This window comes from Podarcis vaucheri (genome assembly GCF_965113315.1).
Source record: "Podarcis vaucheri genome assembly, chromosome: 2".
Taxonomy (NCBI): Eukaryota; Metazoa; Chordata; class Lepidosauria; order Squamata; family Lacertidae; genus Podarcis; species Podarcis vaucheri.
In genome coordinates, this window is record NC_138760.1 from 3,532,585 (window position 1) to 3,550,277 (window position 17,693).

A 17,693-nucleotide genomic window follows, 5' to 3' on the forward strand; every position below is an offset into this window, starting at 1 on the left:
TCCTGAACTTCTTCTCGTCCTGGTTTCTGATTCTCCTGGTCAATTTTGCCATTTCGGCATAGTCCATCATCTTCATCAGCCATTCTTTTCTGGTTGCAACCTTGTCTTCTTTTCATCTCTTTCTCAAGCAATTTCCAACACTCCTAGGAAACGCTGACAGCCTTATTAACTGTAATTAGCCAATTTATCACTTCATCTGTTTCCCACACTCTTAGAGTTTCAGTTTTCTTCCAGTCTGGCTGAAGACAAAATAAGTTTATGCATAATATAATTGCTACTGGATCTAGAGAGCTCATCATCCAGCACCTTCAGTCTGGATGCAGGCTCCCCCCAGGCCCCTGGTTGGCCACTGTGTGACCAGGATGCTGGACTGGAAGCGCCATTGGCCTCATCCAGCAGGATCTTCCTATATTCTGAATCAACTCAAATACTTTCCGTCAATGTTCCTTGACCATGAAAATAATGATGCCACAGTAAATGTGTGCAAAATCTGTGGGCTTGGTGTATGTGAATGTTTGAGCATGCCCAGACAGCTGTGTATGGTGGGTAGTAGCAGAAGCCTGCTTGCCAGCTGGGAGAGCTAGGCCTCGAGAGCCAGTGTGGTGTAGTGGTTAAGAGCGGTAGTCACGTAATCTGGGAAACCGGGTTCGCATCTCCGCTCCTCCACATGCAGCTGCTGGGTGACCTTGGGCCAGTCACACTTCTCTGAAGTCTCTCAGCCCCACTCACCTCACAGAGTGTTTGTTGTGGGGGAGGAAGGGAAAGGAGAATGTTAGCCGCTTTGAGACTCCTGAAGGGGAGTGAAAGGCGGGATATCAAATCCAAACTCTTCTTCTTCGAGTGATTATTATGTTCATTTCCCCTCCTTTTTCTTAGGTGAAATGTTACCACAAGCAGCTCCAGGGCACCGAGCGTGATGTTGTCTTCCGGGTCCAGTTCCACACCTGCACCATCCACAGCACCCAACTGTGGTTTGGTAAAGATGAGTTGGATGAAGCCTGGAGAGGTGAGAGCAAGAGGCCTAATACTTGGGCAACAAGAAATCAAAACAAAAGGGTGGCATTCAACTCAGAGCTGACCTGTTGAAATCAATGGACCCAACTTAGTCTTGTTCATTAATTTCCCCAGGTCTACTCAAAGTCTGGTGAGATTAATTTATTTCAGCATGAGTTTTTGTAGACAAGAACCTATTTCTTGCCACAAAATCTCTTCATATGCTTGCTGCAGCAGACCAAGGACAGTTTCCATGTTCAGCAAAATTCCACGGTAGAGTCCATCCCAGGCTGTACCACTTAGGACTTAAAAGAGAAGGAGTCACATTTTTAAACTGTCCCTGCAAGTGAAAAATGTGCTGCACATGGACATTGGGGGGGGGGGAGGGTAGGCCAGAACCTTTTCTCCCTGGTGTGTTATTTATCTCCACGAAGGAGTTTTTTATTTGAAGGAAGCATTCAAAAACTGAATTCAGCCTTAAATTGTAGAGGCCAAGATTTTGCTGAACATGTGGCTCTCCTAGAGTCTAGTTCTGCAAGGTTCCACTACAGGACGCACCTTGAGAACAACCTCAGGTTATAGGTGAAGGGGGTTGCAAGTGCATTTCAGACTAAAGCCAGTGTTTGCGTGAACATGGCATGTGATGCCTTATAAGAGCCCAGGCGCAACAGTCAGGCTATTCACCTCATCTCTCTGTTTTCCTTCCCTAGATGAACGGTTCCCATTTGAAGCAAGTGTGGAGTTTGTCTTCTCTTCCAGCCCCGAGAAAATTAAAGGTGGGTGGATGACAGAGTTGGAGGGATATGGCTGCAGTACCATGAACTACGCCACAGTTCTGTATCTTTTCTCTCGTGCTCCATCTGCAGCTCTCAGTTCCATCAGGCCAGATTTTTACCTTTACTTCAATGTCATTCCCAATGATAGTGTTTTATTTTTCCCGTTGCAGTGAAAGGTAACCATTAACTGACATAGTAGAAAATGAAGAAATGCACTTCTTACATGGGGGCTTGACTAGATCCATCCTCATAGGCCCATCTTGGGCAGAGTGATAGAAACATGGGAATCCTGTTTGTAAAAAACCCCACAGATTAGGCTTTTTAAAAATGTTGTTAGTCATGCTTGAGCCTGTTGCAGAAAATCCTAGGTTATACAATTAAGTAAATATGCACATCCACAATCCTTTTATAACTCTGCTGACTGGTGTGCAGCCATTGGAATATGCCATCCATTCCATACGTTATCTTGAATGCACTTAATCCTTCTAATGCTGAGGTTCTCTGGCGCTTCCTGTCTCTTTCCCCAGGCCGCGAGACCTACAGGAACAACGCTGCTGTTGCAGTAGATTACAACATCTCCAATCCCATAGTGCGCTGGGACTCCTATGAAAACTTCAACCTGCACCATGAGGACAGCCTGGAAGGTACACAGGGAATAATAATAATAATAATAATAATAATAATAATAATAATAATAATAATAATAATTTATTTGTTCCCCGCCCATCTGGCTGGGTTTCCCCAGCCACTCTGGGCGGCTTCCAACAAAGACATTCCTGCAGCCTCTTCCTAGGACTTACACCCTTATTGCCACGCTACTTGGGCAAGACTGTGTATGTGTGTGTGTTTTCTGCAATTCCTACAACCGAATTTTGCTGTTGTATTTGAGGATGTACAGCTGAGTCACATCATGCACTGGGGTTATATTCCTAGGGTAGTGTGCATATGCAGTGGTACCTTGGAATGTGAACAGGATCTGTTCCGGAGCCCCGTTTGCATCCTGAAGCAAACGTAACAAGCGACGGCACGTCTGTGCTTGCGTGGGGTCGTGTTTTGCTGCTCCTGCGCATGCGTGTGATGTCATTTTGAGCGTCTGCGCATGCGCGAGTGGTGAAACCCGGAAGTAACGCACTCTGTTACTTCCGGGTTGCTATGGAGCGCAACTTGAACGTGCTCAACCCAAAGCACATTCAACCCGAGGTATGACTGTATAGGCAAAATTGCCTTCTTCTGGTTGGCTGCTGGCTGACAAGGCAGGGGCACGGAGGAGCGTGGAAGAGCTTTGTGGTGAGACTTTCTTGGTGTCTCCACTGCCTCCCCTCACTCCGCCTGTGGAAGGGAGGAGGAGGAAGGTGGTCTGAGAGATGAAGGCAGATCCGTCACAGCCAGAAGAAAAACTCTGGAAGGGATCCTGGAGTGGAGCTGCAGCCAAATGCATATAGTTGAAATCACATAGGATTAATGCACATAAGATGTGACTCAGACGTACACACATGCTTATATCTAAGCACCATACACTCTGCTTATACCTAAAAGTGGACAATATTGAGATTAGTTTTTGTTTTCACAAGGATGCTTCAGGCAGCTTTCTGCTGTTGGCTCTAAGGCTTCTTTCAAGTCAGAGTTGTGTGCTGCAATTCAATCAGCCCATCTTAACTTCCTGCATTGGTTGCACTTTGAGTAGATGAGCGGAGCTCAAAGTTCTCCCTTGATTTTTAAAGAAATTTGGTGTTTCAGAGTTTGAAACCCCAGTCTGGACAGGATGATGGGGCTCCTCCCCAGCACAGACACAGCTGGACTAAAGTGACTTTTTTGCCTCTGGGAGCTGTAATCCCAGCAGCTGGTTTTTACGCAGTCAACCCTGATTACAGTTTCCTCCTAACATCCACTTAAAGTAAACTCGTTAAGAACTAAAATAAATAAAATACCGAAGGGAGTAAGCAAATGGGAATTTAATAGTTGTGGCACGTCTGCCTCAAATGCCAGAAAAACGTCAACAGGATGGAATAAAACTCCTTCCTCCTTCCCAGCAGCAGCTGATATTTAGAGAAAGGAGGCCATCTTCTGCAATGTGTGTGTTTGTGGAGAAAGAGTGCCATAAATTTGGAAAATAAAGTATAACGATGAGTTGGATCAATGGATGGATGAGTAATGGCCTCTCAGAAAGGTGTATATATGAGGAAGAAATGCACCCTTTACAGGCCCCAGTGGACACCCCCCCCCCCATAGGCCTGATTCTAGTTCAGCCATGTTCATTAAACCAAAGCTATGGCAGAAGAGAGACAGAAGTTTTTAAGAGAGGTGAAGGTGATTTCAGAGAGAGGCTTTGCTTTCTGCAATATTCATATATATTTCTTTTGACTCACTGTAGCTTCTGGCCAAATTGGTTTTCCAGGATTTTGAAAGGAAAATAAAGGAACCTAGAAAACCTAATTACCAGAAATAACAGTCGGATGCAGCCCACAAAAGGCTTTCATCCCAGTTTTAGGGATGAAGATAGGCTTGATGTTTATTTTTTATCTTTTTACTTTTAACTTGTTTTTAATTTTTTAGATTTAATATATGTTTTGATATTGTTATAAATTGCTGTGATATATTTTAATGATACAGCGGTGTTTAAATTTTTTATGAATAAAAAAATAAATAAAAGGATTTTAAGAAAGCAGGTTCTTCATCATCGAAGGAATCTGGTTCCATAACTTGTACAACAAACAGCCACTAGCCAGTCAATGCTCCACTCTTTGCACATCAAGTGTGCTTGCTCGCCTTTTTGTCACTGTTTTAAAGAAACACATGTAGGCTTTCTCATTTATACACACTTTGCCCAATTAAATAAACAAACTTCCTTTTAAAAAAAGTTTTTTAATTACTTGAGGAACTGGAGAACAAACTCATAGTCACAATATATATTTCACTACTTGAATCATGCTTTTCTGAGGTACGTAGATGGGGCCAAGTTTTTAAAGGTGCAAGGTTGTTCTTGAGGGTGGTCAGTTCATGCAGTAGAATATGCTTCTGGTCCCCAGTCCACCGTCTGGAGAAAAGAAGGCAAGAGCTGTCAAAAATATAGATTCCATAGGTGATGTTATCGGGTGTGAGGCAGGTGAAGATGCTGCTGCCACTGCACCATCAGAAAACTTGAAGTGTGCTCCTGAGGGTGCACTGGCAAGGGAAAGCAGACTTTGTCTCTTCTGCCCATAGGCGCCGACTCCATGGGGCCTGAGGGGGCTCGAGCCCCCTCAAAAAAATTTTTGGGGGGGCTCAGCCCCCCCAATAATCTCGGGCGCCCTTCCAGCAGAGCGCCGCCGCCGTCCCCCGCCTCCTCCCCACCTGCTCCCTCGCCAGCCAGCCAGCCGCGCGCCCTAGTCGGAGAGCCCCGGCCGTCCCCCGCCAGATTAGGGAATCCCCGGGGGCGGGGGCTCCTGCCTCGCTGCTTCGCAGCACCACCGCCACTGCCAAGGCACTGCCGGGGGGAATTTCCTTCCTCCTGGCGGTTTCAGCGGTTTAGGGCCGGAGCGGAGGGGGCTCGCCCTCTCTTCTCCGGCTAGCTCCACGTTTCCCGCATATCAGCTGTTCCGGAGCTGATTAATAGGCGCAGCACGCTCTCCCCTATTCGCTCACGAGGAGGCGGCGCCACTTTATTTGCATATTCATGAGCTTATTTATTATTCATGAGCTTTCCCGGGCCCCCCCAATATTTTTTATAAGTCCGCGTCCCTGCTTCTGCCCATCAGCTGATGGGCTGTTGAGCCAAAATCTGGATCGGATGTGCAAGGGAGAGCCCCATGGGGAACTTGCTCACACACCTGATGCCTGAGCTGAGTGTGGTGCTTTGAAGTTCTGAATGCAGAACTTTGAAGTGCCCAGTTACTTGGTGCGCAGCCCTACCCACCTGTCAAATTTGGCCTGCAAGGCTAGATCCTGATAAGAATCTGGCCCGCAGAGCCAAAAAGGTTCCCTGCCCTGATGTAAAAGTTACCCATCCGCAGTCTAAAACATGAGCATAGAGCATGAGGCACCTGGACAAACGTGTTCCAGGCACACAGGCGCAAGCCATTGACTGGGGAGACTCATGTGCCGTGTGAATGCCAATCTCACCTACTGCTCTGCATCACCCACAGCCTTCCCTGAGTAGTTGCTTCACTTGTCCTTTGCAGATGTCTTGCACACCCGGGGTCCTCTTGACGGAAGCCTTTATGCCCGGATCAAGAAGAAAGGTGACCTGAGTAGCTTCTCCTCCACCACCACCAATGGCAGCCCCAGCGGACCAGAGTCCCCTCCGCAGCAAGGTGGGCGCTTCCTGTCCATCAGCAGCGACTCGGGACACTCCTCCCTGCTGACCGAGAAGGCGGACGAGAGCACGCCACCGTCCAGGCCACAGCCCACAGCTGCCGAGAAGGAGGAGCTGGACCGGCTCTTGGGGGGCTTTGGCGTCCAGCCTCGGCAGCCGAGTGAAGGGAGCTGTCCCCATGCCCTTTCCCCTTCTCCTACCAAAGAGAGAGAAACGGCAATTTTGGAAGATGAGCTCTCAGACATCGGTCAGCCAGGAATCCACTTTTCCTACCAAGCTCAGCGCTCTGGCCTGGCCCGCCATTGTTCCTGCCGCCTTGGGTACCATTCCCACAGCCCTGAGAGGCCTCACAACGTGGCCTACTACAGACCAGATGGCACTTTGGAGCGGCGGCAGCCCCTCTATAATGGCGGGCCCTCTCACGCGCATCCCGAGGGGTACGAAGAGAAACGGCGGGTGTTCCGCTCCCTGTCCGAGGGCATACAGCCCCACGCCTACGCCTTCGGCCATGAGCCACTGTCGCCTCACAGCCCCAGCCGGCGGGAACACGAGGAGCTGCTCATCTTGGAGGACCCACCCACTTTCTTATGCCCCTGCCAAGATTGCCAAGAGATGGCTCGGGAAGAGGCAAGGTTGCCCACGGCTGCCTTCTACAGCCTGCGCCTGGACCGGGACCCTGATCTGTGGGGGGTGGAAAACGCAAGGCCGCCGCTGCTTCATCACCCGCTCCACCGGGAAGGGCAGCCTGTGCCACTTCTAATGCCCGCTACCTATGGGCACCACCATGTGCCCCATGGGCAACACCAAGCCTTTAGCTTTGAGCCCAAGATGGTGGCAGGGCACATAGGTCACGCTTACCCAGCCCACCAGAGGTCCAAAGTGATGGAGGAGAATGCCGAGGCGTTTCCTTACCCCCGCTATGGCCCCCCTTACCCTCCAGGGCCATCCTACGCCTACGGCCGGGGCCCAGCCAAGGCCTGCCTTGTCTCTGGATACTCTGGGTCTCCCCACTCCATTTCGCCAACCAGCCCCCTGTATCCACCAAACAGGAAGCAGGGCTATGAGCCCCCAGAGAGCAGCGACGAATTCCTCCTGCCAGCACCTGTGGAAAGGCAGCGTGGTGAGTGTGACTCTCAGGGAGGGGTGCCATCTCCAAGCCAGCACAGGAGGCATCCTGGGCATTCATAGCCAAGGGTTCCCACCCCCCGCCAAGGATTTCGGGTTCAGCAGTTATGGGTGCTGTATCACGTGGCTAGAGAGGAACCAGGGGTGTAGTTCTTTGTGCTAGGAAAAGGGCAAGGGTGAACGTCCAGAGACCTTAGTGCAGGGACAGGGAACCTGTGGCCCTCCAGATGTTGCTGGACTTCACCTCACCATGTTTACATTGTCTGTGAATGAAAGATGCAGAGTAGCAGGACAGTAACTCAGCTGCTTCTGTATACTTATATATATATATTCTGTATATCAGTTTATCTGCACACCAGTCACCAGACAGTCTCTTTTGAAAGACACTGTGTGTGTGTGTGTGTGTGTGTGTTCTGTGGAATCACTAATTTGAGGGGAGGGCAATAGAGAACACTTTTGTGCATTAGTCTGAAAATACACCTGCCTATTTGTACAGACAGCACAGATGATGTCATTGCGCAAACTGCTATGTACAAAAGCACGCTGTGAAAAAATGTCCCCTGTGCATTTCAGAAACCTGCTTGTATATACAGCTTTATTGCCAAACAGGTAGACCTGGTATCCAGACATTGTGCTTCTTTCTGCTGAAACCCTCAGTTTGTTTCCCTGGCCCCCTCCAGCCTTTAAGGCTGTGTACACATGAACAGCTTAGAAGGCAACCAGGTGGTTCTTTTTCTAAATTGCACTGTTGCTACAATCAGCTTCACAGCCATCCCCCTTTCTTTTTTCTATTTTTTAAAAGCCCAAACCTAGGTAGCACAACTGGACTGCATTTCAGAGTTACTGTACACTATTGTACAAACTCCCCCCTTCCTTTAGCACAATGGGCATTATAACACTGGGTTACTTTGCAGGGCTGGTGTAACGTGTGGTTTTTGAGCCACAGCTCCACAACTTGGGTATAATCATTTTAGACTTTCATCTGCATTGGCATTAGGAGAATAATTTTTTTAAATGTTTACAGACTTGGGGGGAGTCTGTGTGAAATAACAGAGAGATTGTGGACCCTTTGCTGCTGGCTTTCATTTTTGAGTTGAAAGGTGAGCCATAATCTCCCCAGTTCTGAGCAACTGGCTCCTTTCTCCCCTTCCCCGGATGCCCATGAGCCCGGCATTCTAACCACTACTCCGTACTACTAAACATATCTAAGGGGTTCCGTGCAAGAGCAGAGGCAGCTATCAAATGCTGGGCTTTTGTTGCCACAATGCCTATGCAGGAGAGATCCTATGAAAAGCTATCATTGTGCCCAAGGCCCTGGAATCTGGGACCCGTTCCCTATGAATGTGTCGGAATGGCTTTGTGGTATTCCAACAGACCGTCTGCATTTCCTCTCCTTTCCTTTCCACAGAGCTGCAAGACTGCAGGGATGGCATGATGGCCTGGCATGACGGTCCCATCTCCCTTCCGCAGCATCGTCAGGAGGTACGGGCTCACTGTGCAGACATCTCTGGCTCTCCCACTTCCTTCCACACCAGCAGTCCAGTATTCAGCAGTGACAGGTGGGTGCACCACAGAGAAGCCAGCACACATTTCCTACCTGTGGCTCTTTCTAAAGTAATCTTTCTGTCCTATTTCAAAGTCAAAGCCAGCTGTCAATCATTATCCTGTAGAGCGATTAACTTTACCTATAGAGCCATTGTCTGAACTGTGTTCCAGAAAACATATCAGATTTTTTGAAGCATATCAGGGGTTCCTTGGTGAAAAGGTCAGGAATGTTCCCTAAAAGACAGTCTAGTATTCGCTTGCAACTGGCAGCCACTGTGGCAGTGCTGTCTGTGTGCGCCAGGGCATGTTGTCAGGCGGCTCAAGCAGAGCATCTGGGCTATCAACCTGGCTCTGAAAAACAAGGTGCTCAAGCTGAAGACCAAACTTAGCAAGATGCCATTCATGAGACTAGCAAACGACACTTAAAAACACAAAAGCTGCAGGTGCAGGACTCTTCTCCTGGATGTGACAGGTGACAGGTGAGTAGGAGAAGAGTTAAAGCCTCTGAACTCCACATTTTGCACATGCACTCTAAATATGTCTGACAGCTGTTTTGTTGATTGGTTTTTATTATTGTAGCTATTGGTCAATGGGTATTAATGTTTCTGGTTAACTCTTATTATTGCAAGCATGTCAGCAACAACTTGCCAACTCCTGATAAGTTCAGAACTGCCTCTAGGCAATGGGACAGAAGAACTGTGCAATCACTGAGGTGGTTGCTCAGCTGAGCCAGTAAAACAATACTGTGGGCCAGTCAATCTTGTGTGCATTATGTGAAAGGCTGTAATCCCCCCCCCCCAAAAAAGCCACCTTGACGATCCTTACTGGGCAAAGGCAGTACCAAACTCGAATAAGGGCTTCTCCACACTCCCCTTTGCCACTTGTTTCCTTCTGTTTGCCCTGTGATTTCTAGGCATGGGTAAGAGAGGTTTTCCTTTCACCCTTCTGCTTTCCCTGGACCCCCTGCAGTTTACTACTGAATCAAAACAAACATCAATCTGCAGAAAATCTGACTGACGTTTGTTCTGACTCAGTGGAAAACATGGGGTTTTTCCGGGGAAAGTGGCAGACAAAAGAAGAACCTCTCGGACCCCTGCCAAGAGATCAGGACAAGCGGAAGCGTGGATGAGCCCTAATAGTAATCTGTGGCCCTTGGATACACTTGGGTCCCTCCCACCCAACTACCAGTTTGAGCGGCTGTGGCTTTTCCCCTGCTTGCCAGCATGGACATCTTTTTCTGGGCATGCTAGATGCTATTCTCAAGATTTATTAATGATATGCTTTCTCTCTCACAGCCCTGGCACCTTCAAGCACAGCAACAAGGCCACCAGCCCTCCTGAAAACGTGCTGCGACTGAGCCCCGAAGAGCTGCCTTCTCCTGGCTGGAAAAGAGGCCCAGAGAAGATGGCGTCTTCAAGCAGCCCCACACAGATGCTCACCCCAATGCAGGCCTTCACACACCTCCCCACTTTCCGCCCACAGGCTAATGGGACTTCTCTGAGACCAGGCCTCCAAGCACCACAGCTGTGCCCCCGCACCCACTCTTCTTCCAGCCCTCCACACATCATCCCCTCACCCACAGCCAAACATGGCGTCCCAGCAGAGGACCAGCCACACCAGAACGGTTCAGAGAGCTCTAGCCTCCAGGCCGCGACAGTCTCCTGCGAATCATCTGCTACGGGAGCCTCACGGCCTCAGCTAAGCCCCGTCATGGAGAGACCGGCCCTGAGGAGCAGCTTACGGGTCCCTTGCTACAGCCAGCCTCCTCCCGGCTGCAGAACTGTGTCCAGTGCCCCAGCCTCACCTCAGATCCCAGCAGCCTACAATGGGCAGCTGCACTGTGAGAGAAACGAGGCTGAGGGGAGCCCCCTTCTCCGGTGCCCCAACAGCAGCCCCTCTCTCGGGCCCTACCCAATCAGTGTCCAGCCGCCAGCCCCTGGCTATGGTTTCGTGGACATGCAGAGTTCTCCAACCCCGGCCTTCCCCATTGCGACAGCCTACTACACGGGCGCTGAGAGCAGCCTCTCCGAACGGGAACCGCTCTGCGAGCCACAGCAGCCCCCGCTGCCTGAAAAGCATCACATACCGGCAGCCAGGAACTGGGAGAGGAGCTCACCGCCTGGCCGTAGCCCTGGCTCCGCTCACCATGTCACATTTGCACCTGGCGTACCTGATGGCAACACACCTGGCCCAGCTAACAGCTCCCTTCTTAGAACAGGTATTTGGTGTGGCGTTTGGCTCCATTGTCTCATTTTTAATCCCTTGCTGTGGCTTCCTAAATGCCCACCCTCTGCTTCCAGCTCTTAGTTGCTCTGCAGCTCCCTTCAGTATCTCAGTAACTAATTTGGATGTAGGACACTGAGGTGGCCCTCATTCCCTGGACTGTACCAGTTCAGGATGCAGGTGGGGACCGTGTGTTTTGAATGCTCCCACCTGTGAAAGAATACCATGTGCATCAGGTTGAAGGCTATCTGTCAAGCCCTGCTCATGTGTTACTCACCTGCAGGGGGTTAAGTGTGAAGTTGGCTTCTAGGCTGACATCATATTTCAACAGCCATGCGTTGTGTAAAAGAAGCTCAGTGTGTGAGCTGCTGCTTGTGTGTAGGGGCTTCACGCGATCAGAATCAGGCCTCCCAATCACGTAGAGTAGCAGCTTTCACGTGGGGTTTTCTTTCCACACAACTGCATGCAACAACGCATGGTTGTTGAGAGAGACTAATTCAACATCAGGAGTCAGGCTAAATTCCACATTGGTGCCTGACATGTGAGTAACACGTAAATAGGGCTTATGAATCCTTCTCCCTGACAAGCCAACTTTCTGTGTAGAAGAGCATTTAGCCAGGCAGTCCGCACCAGCATTCTGAAATGGTTTCTGTTGTGAGGAAGGCTCCAACACTTGGTTTTTCTAACTCAGCAGAGAGGCCTTGATCTCAAATGGTGTTAGCTGTAAGGAGAAGCAGGCTTCCTTTGAACCAAAGTTCCCTGAGGCTTAGCCCTGAAACCCAGGGTCCAGACTGAATAAAATATGGCACTCCAGCAACCTCAAGAATCTAAGTCCATTTTCCTCATTCCATCTAAAGCTGTTGGCTGGGATTTGTAAGGTTTTAGTATTCTGTTCTGTTGATGTTGGTTTTAAATGTTATAAACTACTGTGTGAACAGAATCATAGAATTTTGGAGTTGGAAGGGGCCCAGGGGGTCATCTAGTCCAGCCCCCTCAGCTGAAGCATCCATGGCAGATGGACATCCAAGCTCTGCTTAAAAACCTCCAGGGGAAGGGGGGGGGAGTCTGCAACCTCCTGAGGGAGTCTATTCCACTGTTGAGCAGCTCTTGCTGTCTGAAAGTTATTCTTAATGTTTAGTCAGAATCTCCTTCCTTGCAACTTGAAGCCATTTGAGTCCTCCCCTCAGGAGAAGGAGAAAACAAGCACCACCCCTCCTCCATGTGACAGCCCTTAAGATATTTGAAGATGGCTCTCATGTCTCCTCTCAGACTCCTCTTTTCCAGGCTAAACTAATAATAATAATAATAATAATAATAATAATAATAATAATAATATACCCCACCCATCTGGCTGAGTTTCCCCAGCCACTCTGGGCGGCTCCCAATCAGTGTTAAAAACAGTACAGCATTAAATATTAAAAACTTCCCTGAACAGGGCTGCCTTAAGATGTCTTCTGAATGTCAGGTAATTATTTATCTCTTTGACATCTGCTGGGAGGGCGTTCCACAGGGCGGGCGCCACTACCGAGAAGGCCCTCTGTCTGGTTCCCTGTAGCCTCACTTCTCGCAATGAGGGAACCGCCAGAAGGCCCTCGGCGCTGGATCTCAGCGTCCGGGCAGAATGATGGGGATGGAGACGCTCCTTCAGGTATACAGTACCGAGGCCGTTTAGGGCTTTAAAGGTCAGCACCAACACTTTGAATCGTGCTCAGAAATGTACTGGGAGCCAATGCAGATCTCTCAGAACCGGTGTTATGTGGTCCCGGCAGCCACTCCCAGTCACCAGTCCAGCTGCCACATTCTGGATTAATTGCAGTTTCCGGGTCACCTTCAAAGGTAGCCCCACGTAGAGCGTGTTGCAGTAGTCCAAGCGGGAGATAACTAGAGCATGCACCACTCTGGGGAGACCGTCTGTGAGCAGGGAGGGTCTTAGCCTGCGTACCAGGTGGAGCTGGTAGACAGCTGCCCTGGACACAGAGTTAACCTGCGCCTCCATGGACAGCTGTGACAGCATATCCAGCTCCTTCAAGTGCTCCTCACAAGCCACAGACCCCATTGATTTGGGAATAATGAGGACATGAAATTGTCTTATGCTGAATCAGACCATTGGCTCATCTAGCCCCATATTTTCGGCTCTGACACACAACAGCTGTCTGGAATCCTTACCTGTCCCCTGAGATCCTTTCGAATAGAGACTGAACTTGGGACTTGGGCCTGTGTTCTACCTATGACCCTTCCCCATTGTAATATTGTCCTAAGAGTCACTTGGGACAGGTATGGGAAACCTGTGGACTCCAATTCCTATCAACCTCAGCCAGCATTACAGACGATGGTCAGGGATGATGGGAAATGTAGTCAGGCAGCATCTGGAGGGCCAAAGGTTCCCCATCCCTGACTTAAGAATAATGTAAGTTAAGCATGTCAAACACTCTTAATGGGCTGCAAAAAATGTTTTGTGTTAGTATTAATGTTGCACGTTTTAAAAGCCATTCCTAACACTGTTGCTTGTCTGCCTTTTGTAAGGAGAGCCACACTATCTTCCATTTTCTTTTCTTCCAGATTCACAGCAAGAGAACCAGGTTAGCGTCAAATTTGTCCAAGACACATCAAAGTTCTGGTACAAGCCTCATTTGTCCCGCGATCAAGGTACACCATTCCCAAGCACTTTTGCCTAGTTTGGATAGGATCTAACAAAATCAGTATTTGACACATTCTCTAGAGCAGGCTCTGCCAACCTTGTTTTTAAAAAGCACCAAACAGCGCTTAATTCAAGAACTGCTCTAGATCTCTCTTGCAATTCACTTAATCACTGTGAAATATGTGTCTGCTTGAGTTGTGACTCTTGATGTTAACTTCATGTTCCCACTGGGTGATCATATTTAAAATGTCTCTGCACTGTAATAGCATATGTAATCAGGGCCATAGCTAGGGGGGGTGAGGTGGGCCCCTGCCAGGGGCGCAGGCGGGGGGGGGGGCCCTAAAATAAGCTGCCAAGACCCTCCACCAGGCACCATGTCCGGCCCACAGCCCAGACAGGGGAGGGAAGAGGGCGTGCTGGGTGGCGCCTGCTCTTGGCTGCCCCCCTCACCCTTGGCCCTCCTGGCATCTGGGTTGGCTGGGAAGCCTGGCGGGGAGCCTGTGTGTGCCCCAAGCGCCCCATCCTGTTTGGCTGTGAGGCGCCGGCTCTGCCTCTCCTGGACTTTGCTCAGGGTTGGGGCTGGGAAGGTTCACCAGCCTCGTCCCCTGGTGCTGCCCGACCCACCGCACTGCCCGCACCCCTGCCTCTCCGGGCACCAGGGGAGAGTCGCCAGCTTCAAAGCCTGCCTACTCCAGAGTCACTTTTTTTGTCTCTCTCTCTCCTTTCCCTCCCTCAAGGGTGCCAACTTGAATAAAATATATGGGGGGGGGTCAGGTAAGCACTGCCCTGTATAATCGAGATGGAGCACATGCACACTATTTGAATGGCAATGCCCATTAATCTTCATAATATTTTAGGGGGGTGAAGGAACCTTGGCCCCAAAAAGTTGGCTCCCATGCCTTTCTCCCTGTGAAAGTGGGGTGCTCCCCACTTTATGCGACTTCACTTATGGTGATATCAGTGGCCCGGAACGTAACCCGCACATAAGTGGGGAGACACCGATGTACCATCACGTAGGTCAGCCTTCCCCCATCTTGGTGTTCTCTCTCTGTTTTGGCCTCCTTCAGTCAGAATTCATTACAAACAAGAATTCATTACAAGGTGAAGTGCATGAAGAATTGAATGGGTGGAGGGGGGGTGGAGGAGAGGCGGAAAGAAGAGCTAATTTGTCCGTGGCGAAGGGGCGCTATCTGGATGGTTCTGCCAGGGGTGCAAGATCACCTATCTACGGCTCTGTATGTAATGTATGTACAGTGGTACCTCGGGTCAAGTACTTAATTCGTTCCAGAGGTCCATTCTTAACCTGAAACTGTTCTTTTACCTGAAGCACCACTTTAGCTAATGGGGTCTCCTGCTGCTGTCACGCCGCCGGAACACAATTTCTGTTCTCATCCTGAAGCAAAGTTCTTAACCCGAGGTACTATTTCTGGGTTAGCGGAGTCTGTAACCTGAAGCGTCTGTAACCCGAGGTACCACTGTAAGAGCAAACACTTGACATTTTTTTGTATTTGCCTGTGTTTTGGGGAAATGGTCACTGCTGCTTCCTGTCTGCTGGAGAGGAAGCAGCCATCATAACCTGTGAGTAGCAGGTGCCTTTAAAGAAGTGGGTGTCCATTTTACACAAGGAAGTACCAGGGACCCCGGTTGGTACTGGGCCTCATTCTGAAGAATAATGTAGTGTGATGGCAGAACTGCAGGCTTCTGCATACACAAGATTTGATGCACTTACATTTTTGCTCCTGAGCAGCCATTGCCCTTCTGAAGGACAAGGAGCCTGGGACCTTCCTCATTCGGGACAGTAATTCCTTCCAGGGGGCCTACGGCCTGGCTCTGAAAGTGGCAACACCTCCACCCAACAGCATCAACCACTCCACCAAAGGTAAAAGCAACAAACCAACACTTCCTGACTTGCAGCAGTAGCTACAGCTCCATGCAAGAGAGTGCCTGCCTCCCAAGCAGTCGCTGCAGTGTTAGAAGGAAAACCCTGATCCTAAACGTACACTGCTTCGCGGGAGAAGAAACGGCTACAGAGTAAACCTCTACTCAAATATAGAGTTCCTAAGATGGTTGGTTGGTGTCTTGTAAGCCTCCTTCCGGCAACTCCGACAGCCCAGCTGGTGCCAAGCATCTTGCTCTGCTTTCCTTTAAACCACACCTGTGAGGCCAAGAGGGCGGGGTCTTGTCATTTGGGCAAACCTTTCCAGCCTCCCAATACAAAGAGTGATGGGCAATTTGCCCATCTTGTTCATTGTCCTCTCATCTGTGACTGACAGACAAGGAGTAAAGCCTCCTCTCAGTATCGCACAATATGAACACAGCTGCTTCTGACATTCCCGAGCCTCTTAGCCGTGTCCTGGCCAGGTCCAGCCGAGAAGGGAAATGCGGAGGGGGAACTGAGAAGGCTGGCTAATAGATTTCCTTCCCTCCTCTGCCCATCCCTCCTCTTCAAACTACCCAATTCCTTCCTTAGCCTTTTATCCCGTCAAGAGTGTTCTGAATTGCTGGCTCTTAAGCCACAATGTTTTATGTGATCTTTGTCCTCGTATTATGTCTTCCTGCTCCCCTTCATCGATAGGTTTAGTTTTTATTGTATCTGTGCCTTCTTAACTTTATGAACCCCCAGAGGATGTGGTTAACTGGAAGATACATAAATAAGTAAGTTTCCATCCCTGGCAAATTCTCTCTTTGCTTGAGAGAGGTTGGAAGAAAAAGTATATAGGAGAGACCCTAGCAGCCATAACTGATGAGTACTCTGCTCTTCCTGAGAGCATGTTGCATAGGGAGAGGGTAATAATAATAATAATAATAATAATAATAATAATAATAATAATAATAATAATTTGTTATTTGTACCCCGACCATCTGGCTGGGTTTCCCCAGCCACTCTGGGCGGTTTCCAACAAAGATTAAAAATACATTAGAATGTCACACATTAAAAACTTCCCTGAAGAGGGCTGCCTTCAGATGTCTTCTGAATGTCAGGTAGTTGTTTATCTCTTTGACATCTGATGGGAGGGCGTTCCACAGGGCGGGCACCACTACCGAGAAGGCCCTCTGCCTGGTTCCCTATAGCTTTGCTTCTCGCAATGAGGGAACCACCAGAAGGCCCTCGGCGCTGGACCTCAGCGTCCGGGCAGAAGCTCCTTCAGGTATACTGGGCCGAGGCTGTTTAGGACTAGAGATGGACAGTTCATCCTATTTCTGCACAGTGTCAGTTTTGCCTTTGTTTATTCATAAAAGTCCATTCCATCCCACTTTCAGACTGATCTGTGAGTTTCATACAAAAATTTGTATGTAAGTAAGTTCATATTTCATATCCTTGTACACATTTCTAAATATATTCTGAATGTTAGAAATACGCACTTTTGAAACGTATTTTGATACATTCATTGAACTGAGAACTGCATTGCAAAATTCAAAGAAGGGCAAAACCTAAAGGATAATTACATTCTGCTTCATATATTTGCTGAGGAGGTGCAAAGTAGTTCACTTAAAAATACAAAGCAACCCCAATTCTTCTCCCTCCTTCCCCAGGCGATCCTGCTGAGCAGCTGGTGCGTCACTTTCTGATTGAGACAGGACCGAAGGGGGTGAAGATCAAAGGCTGCAACAACGAGCCCCATTTTGGTGAGTGACTGGGATGAAGAAAAAGAGGTGGCCAGGCACATTCTCATTTATATTTTGCAATGTAAAAAGTTACACACATACCTAAGCAGATAAGTTTTAAAGCCACCTGCTTGGAGTCTTGAAGGGTAAAGCTATCACTGGCTGCCAGCAGGATGTCTGTGTTTGCCTGTGTTCTGCCACAACAGTTGAGGGCAGTAAGACTTCTGAAGTCCAGTGACTGGAAGGAGCAGGAGGGCAGAGTGCCTGGGTCTTGCTTGTGGGTGTCCTACCAGCACCTGGCTGGCTACTGTCAGAACAGGATGCTGGATTAGATGGCCCCTTGGCCTGATCCAGCAGGGCTCTTTGTAATGTTATGATGTACCTTGTGGGGCAAGTGGGCGCTGCCTCCAGGAGCTCCTGATATCCTCATCTAGAAAAATTATGTTATGCTTTTGCTAGGGAGGTTAAGCAGTGCTCCAGGCTTGAGGGAGGAAGA

General features: G+C 49.1%; 1 protein-coding gene across 5 annotated transcripts in view; it reads left to right on the forward strand.

Moving 5' to 3' along the window:
- The window catches only part of TNS2 (tensin 2), a 135,241-nt gene that overhangs the window by 112,366 nt on the left and 5,182 nt on the right, over positions 1-17,693 (forward strand). For all 5 annotated transcript variants that reach the window (XM_082207773.1, XM_082207777.1, XM_082207775.1 and 2 more), the window contains 9 exons: positions 877-1,006; positions 1,704-1,769; positions 2,297-2,413; positions 5,927-7,180; positions 8,594-8,744; positions 10,026-10,948; positions 13,513-13,599; positions 15,339-15,470; positions 17,126-17,218. In XM_082207773.1, coding sequence (XP_082063899.1) covers positions 877-1,006; positions 1,704-1,769; positions 2,297-2,413; positions 5,927-7,180; positions 8,594-8,744; positions 10,026-10,948; positions 13,513-13,599; positions 15,339-15,470; positions 17,126-17,218 — 2,953 coding nt within the window. The remainder of the gene's footprint in view (positions 1-876; positions 1,007-1,703; positions 1,770-2,296; positions 2,414-5,926; positions 7,181-8,593; positions 8,745-10,025; positions 10,949-13,512; positions 13,600-15,338; positions 15,471-17,125; positions 17,219-17,693) is intronic.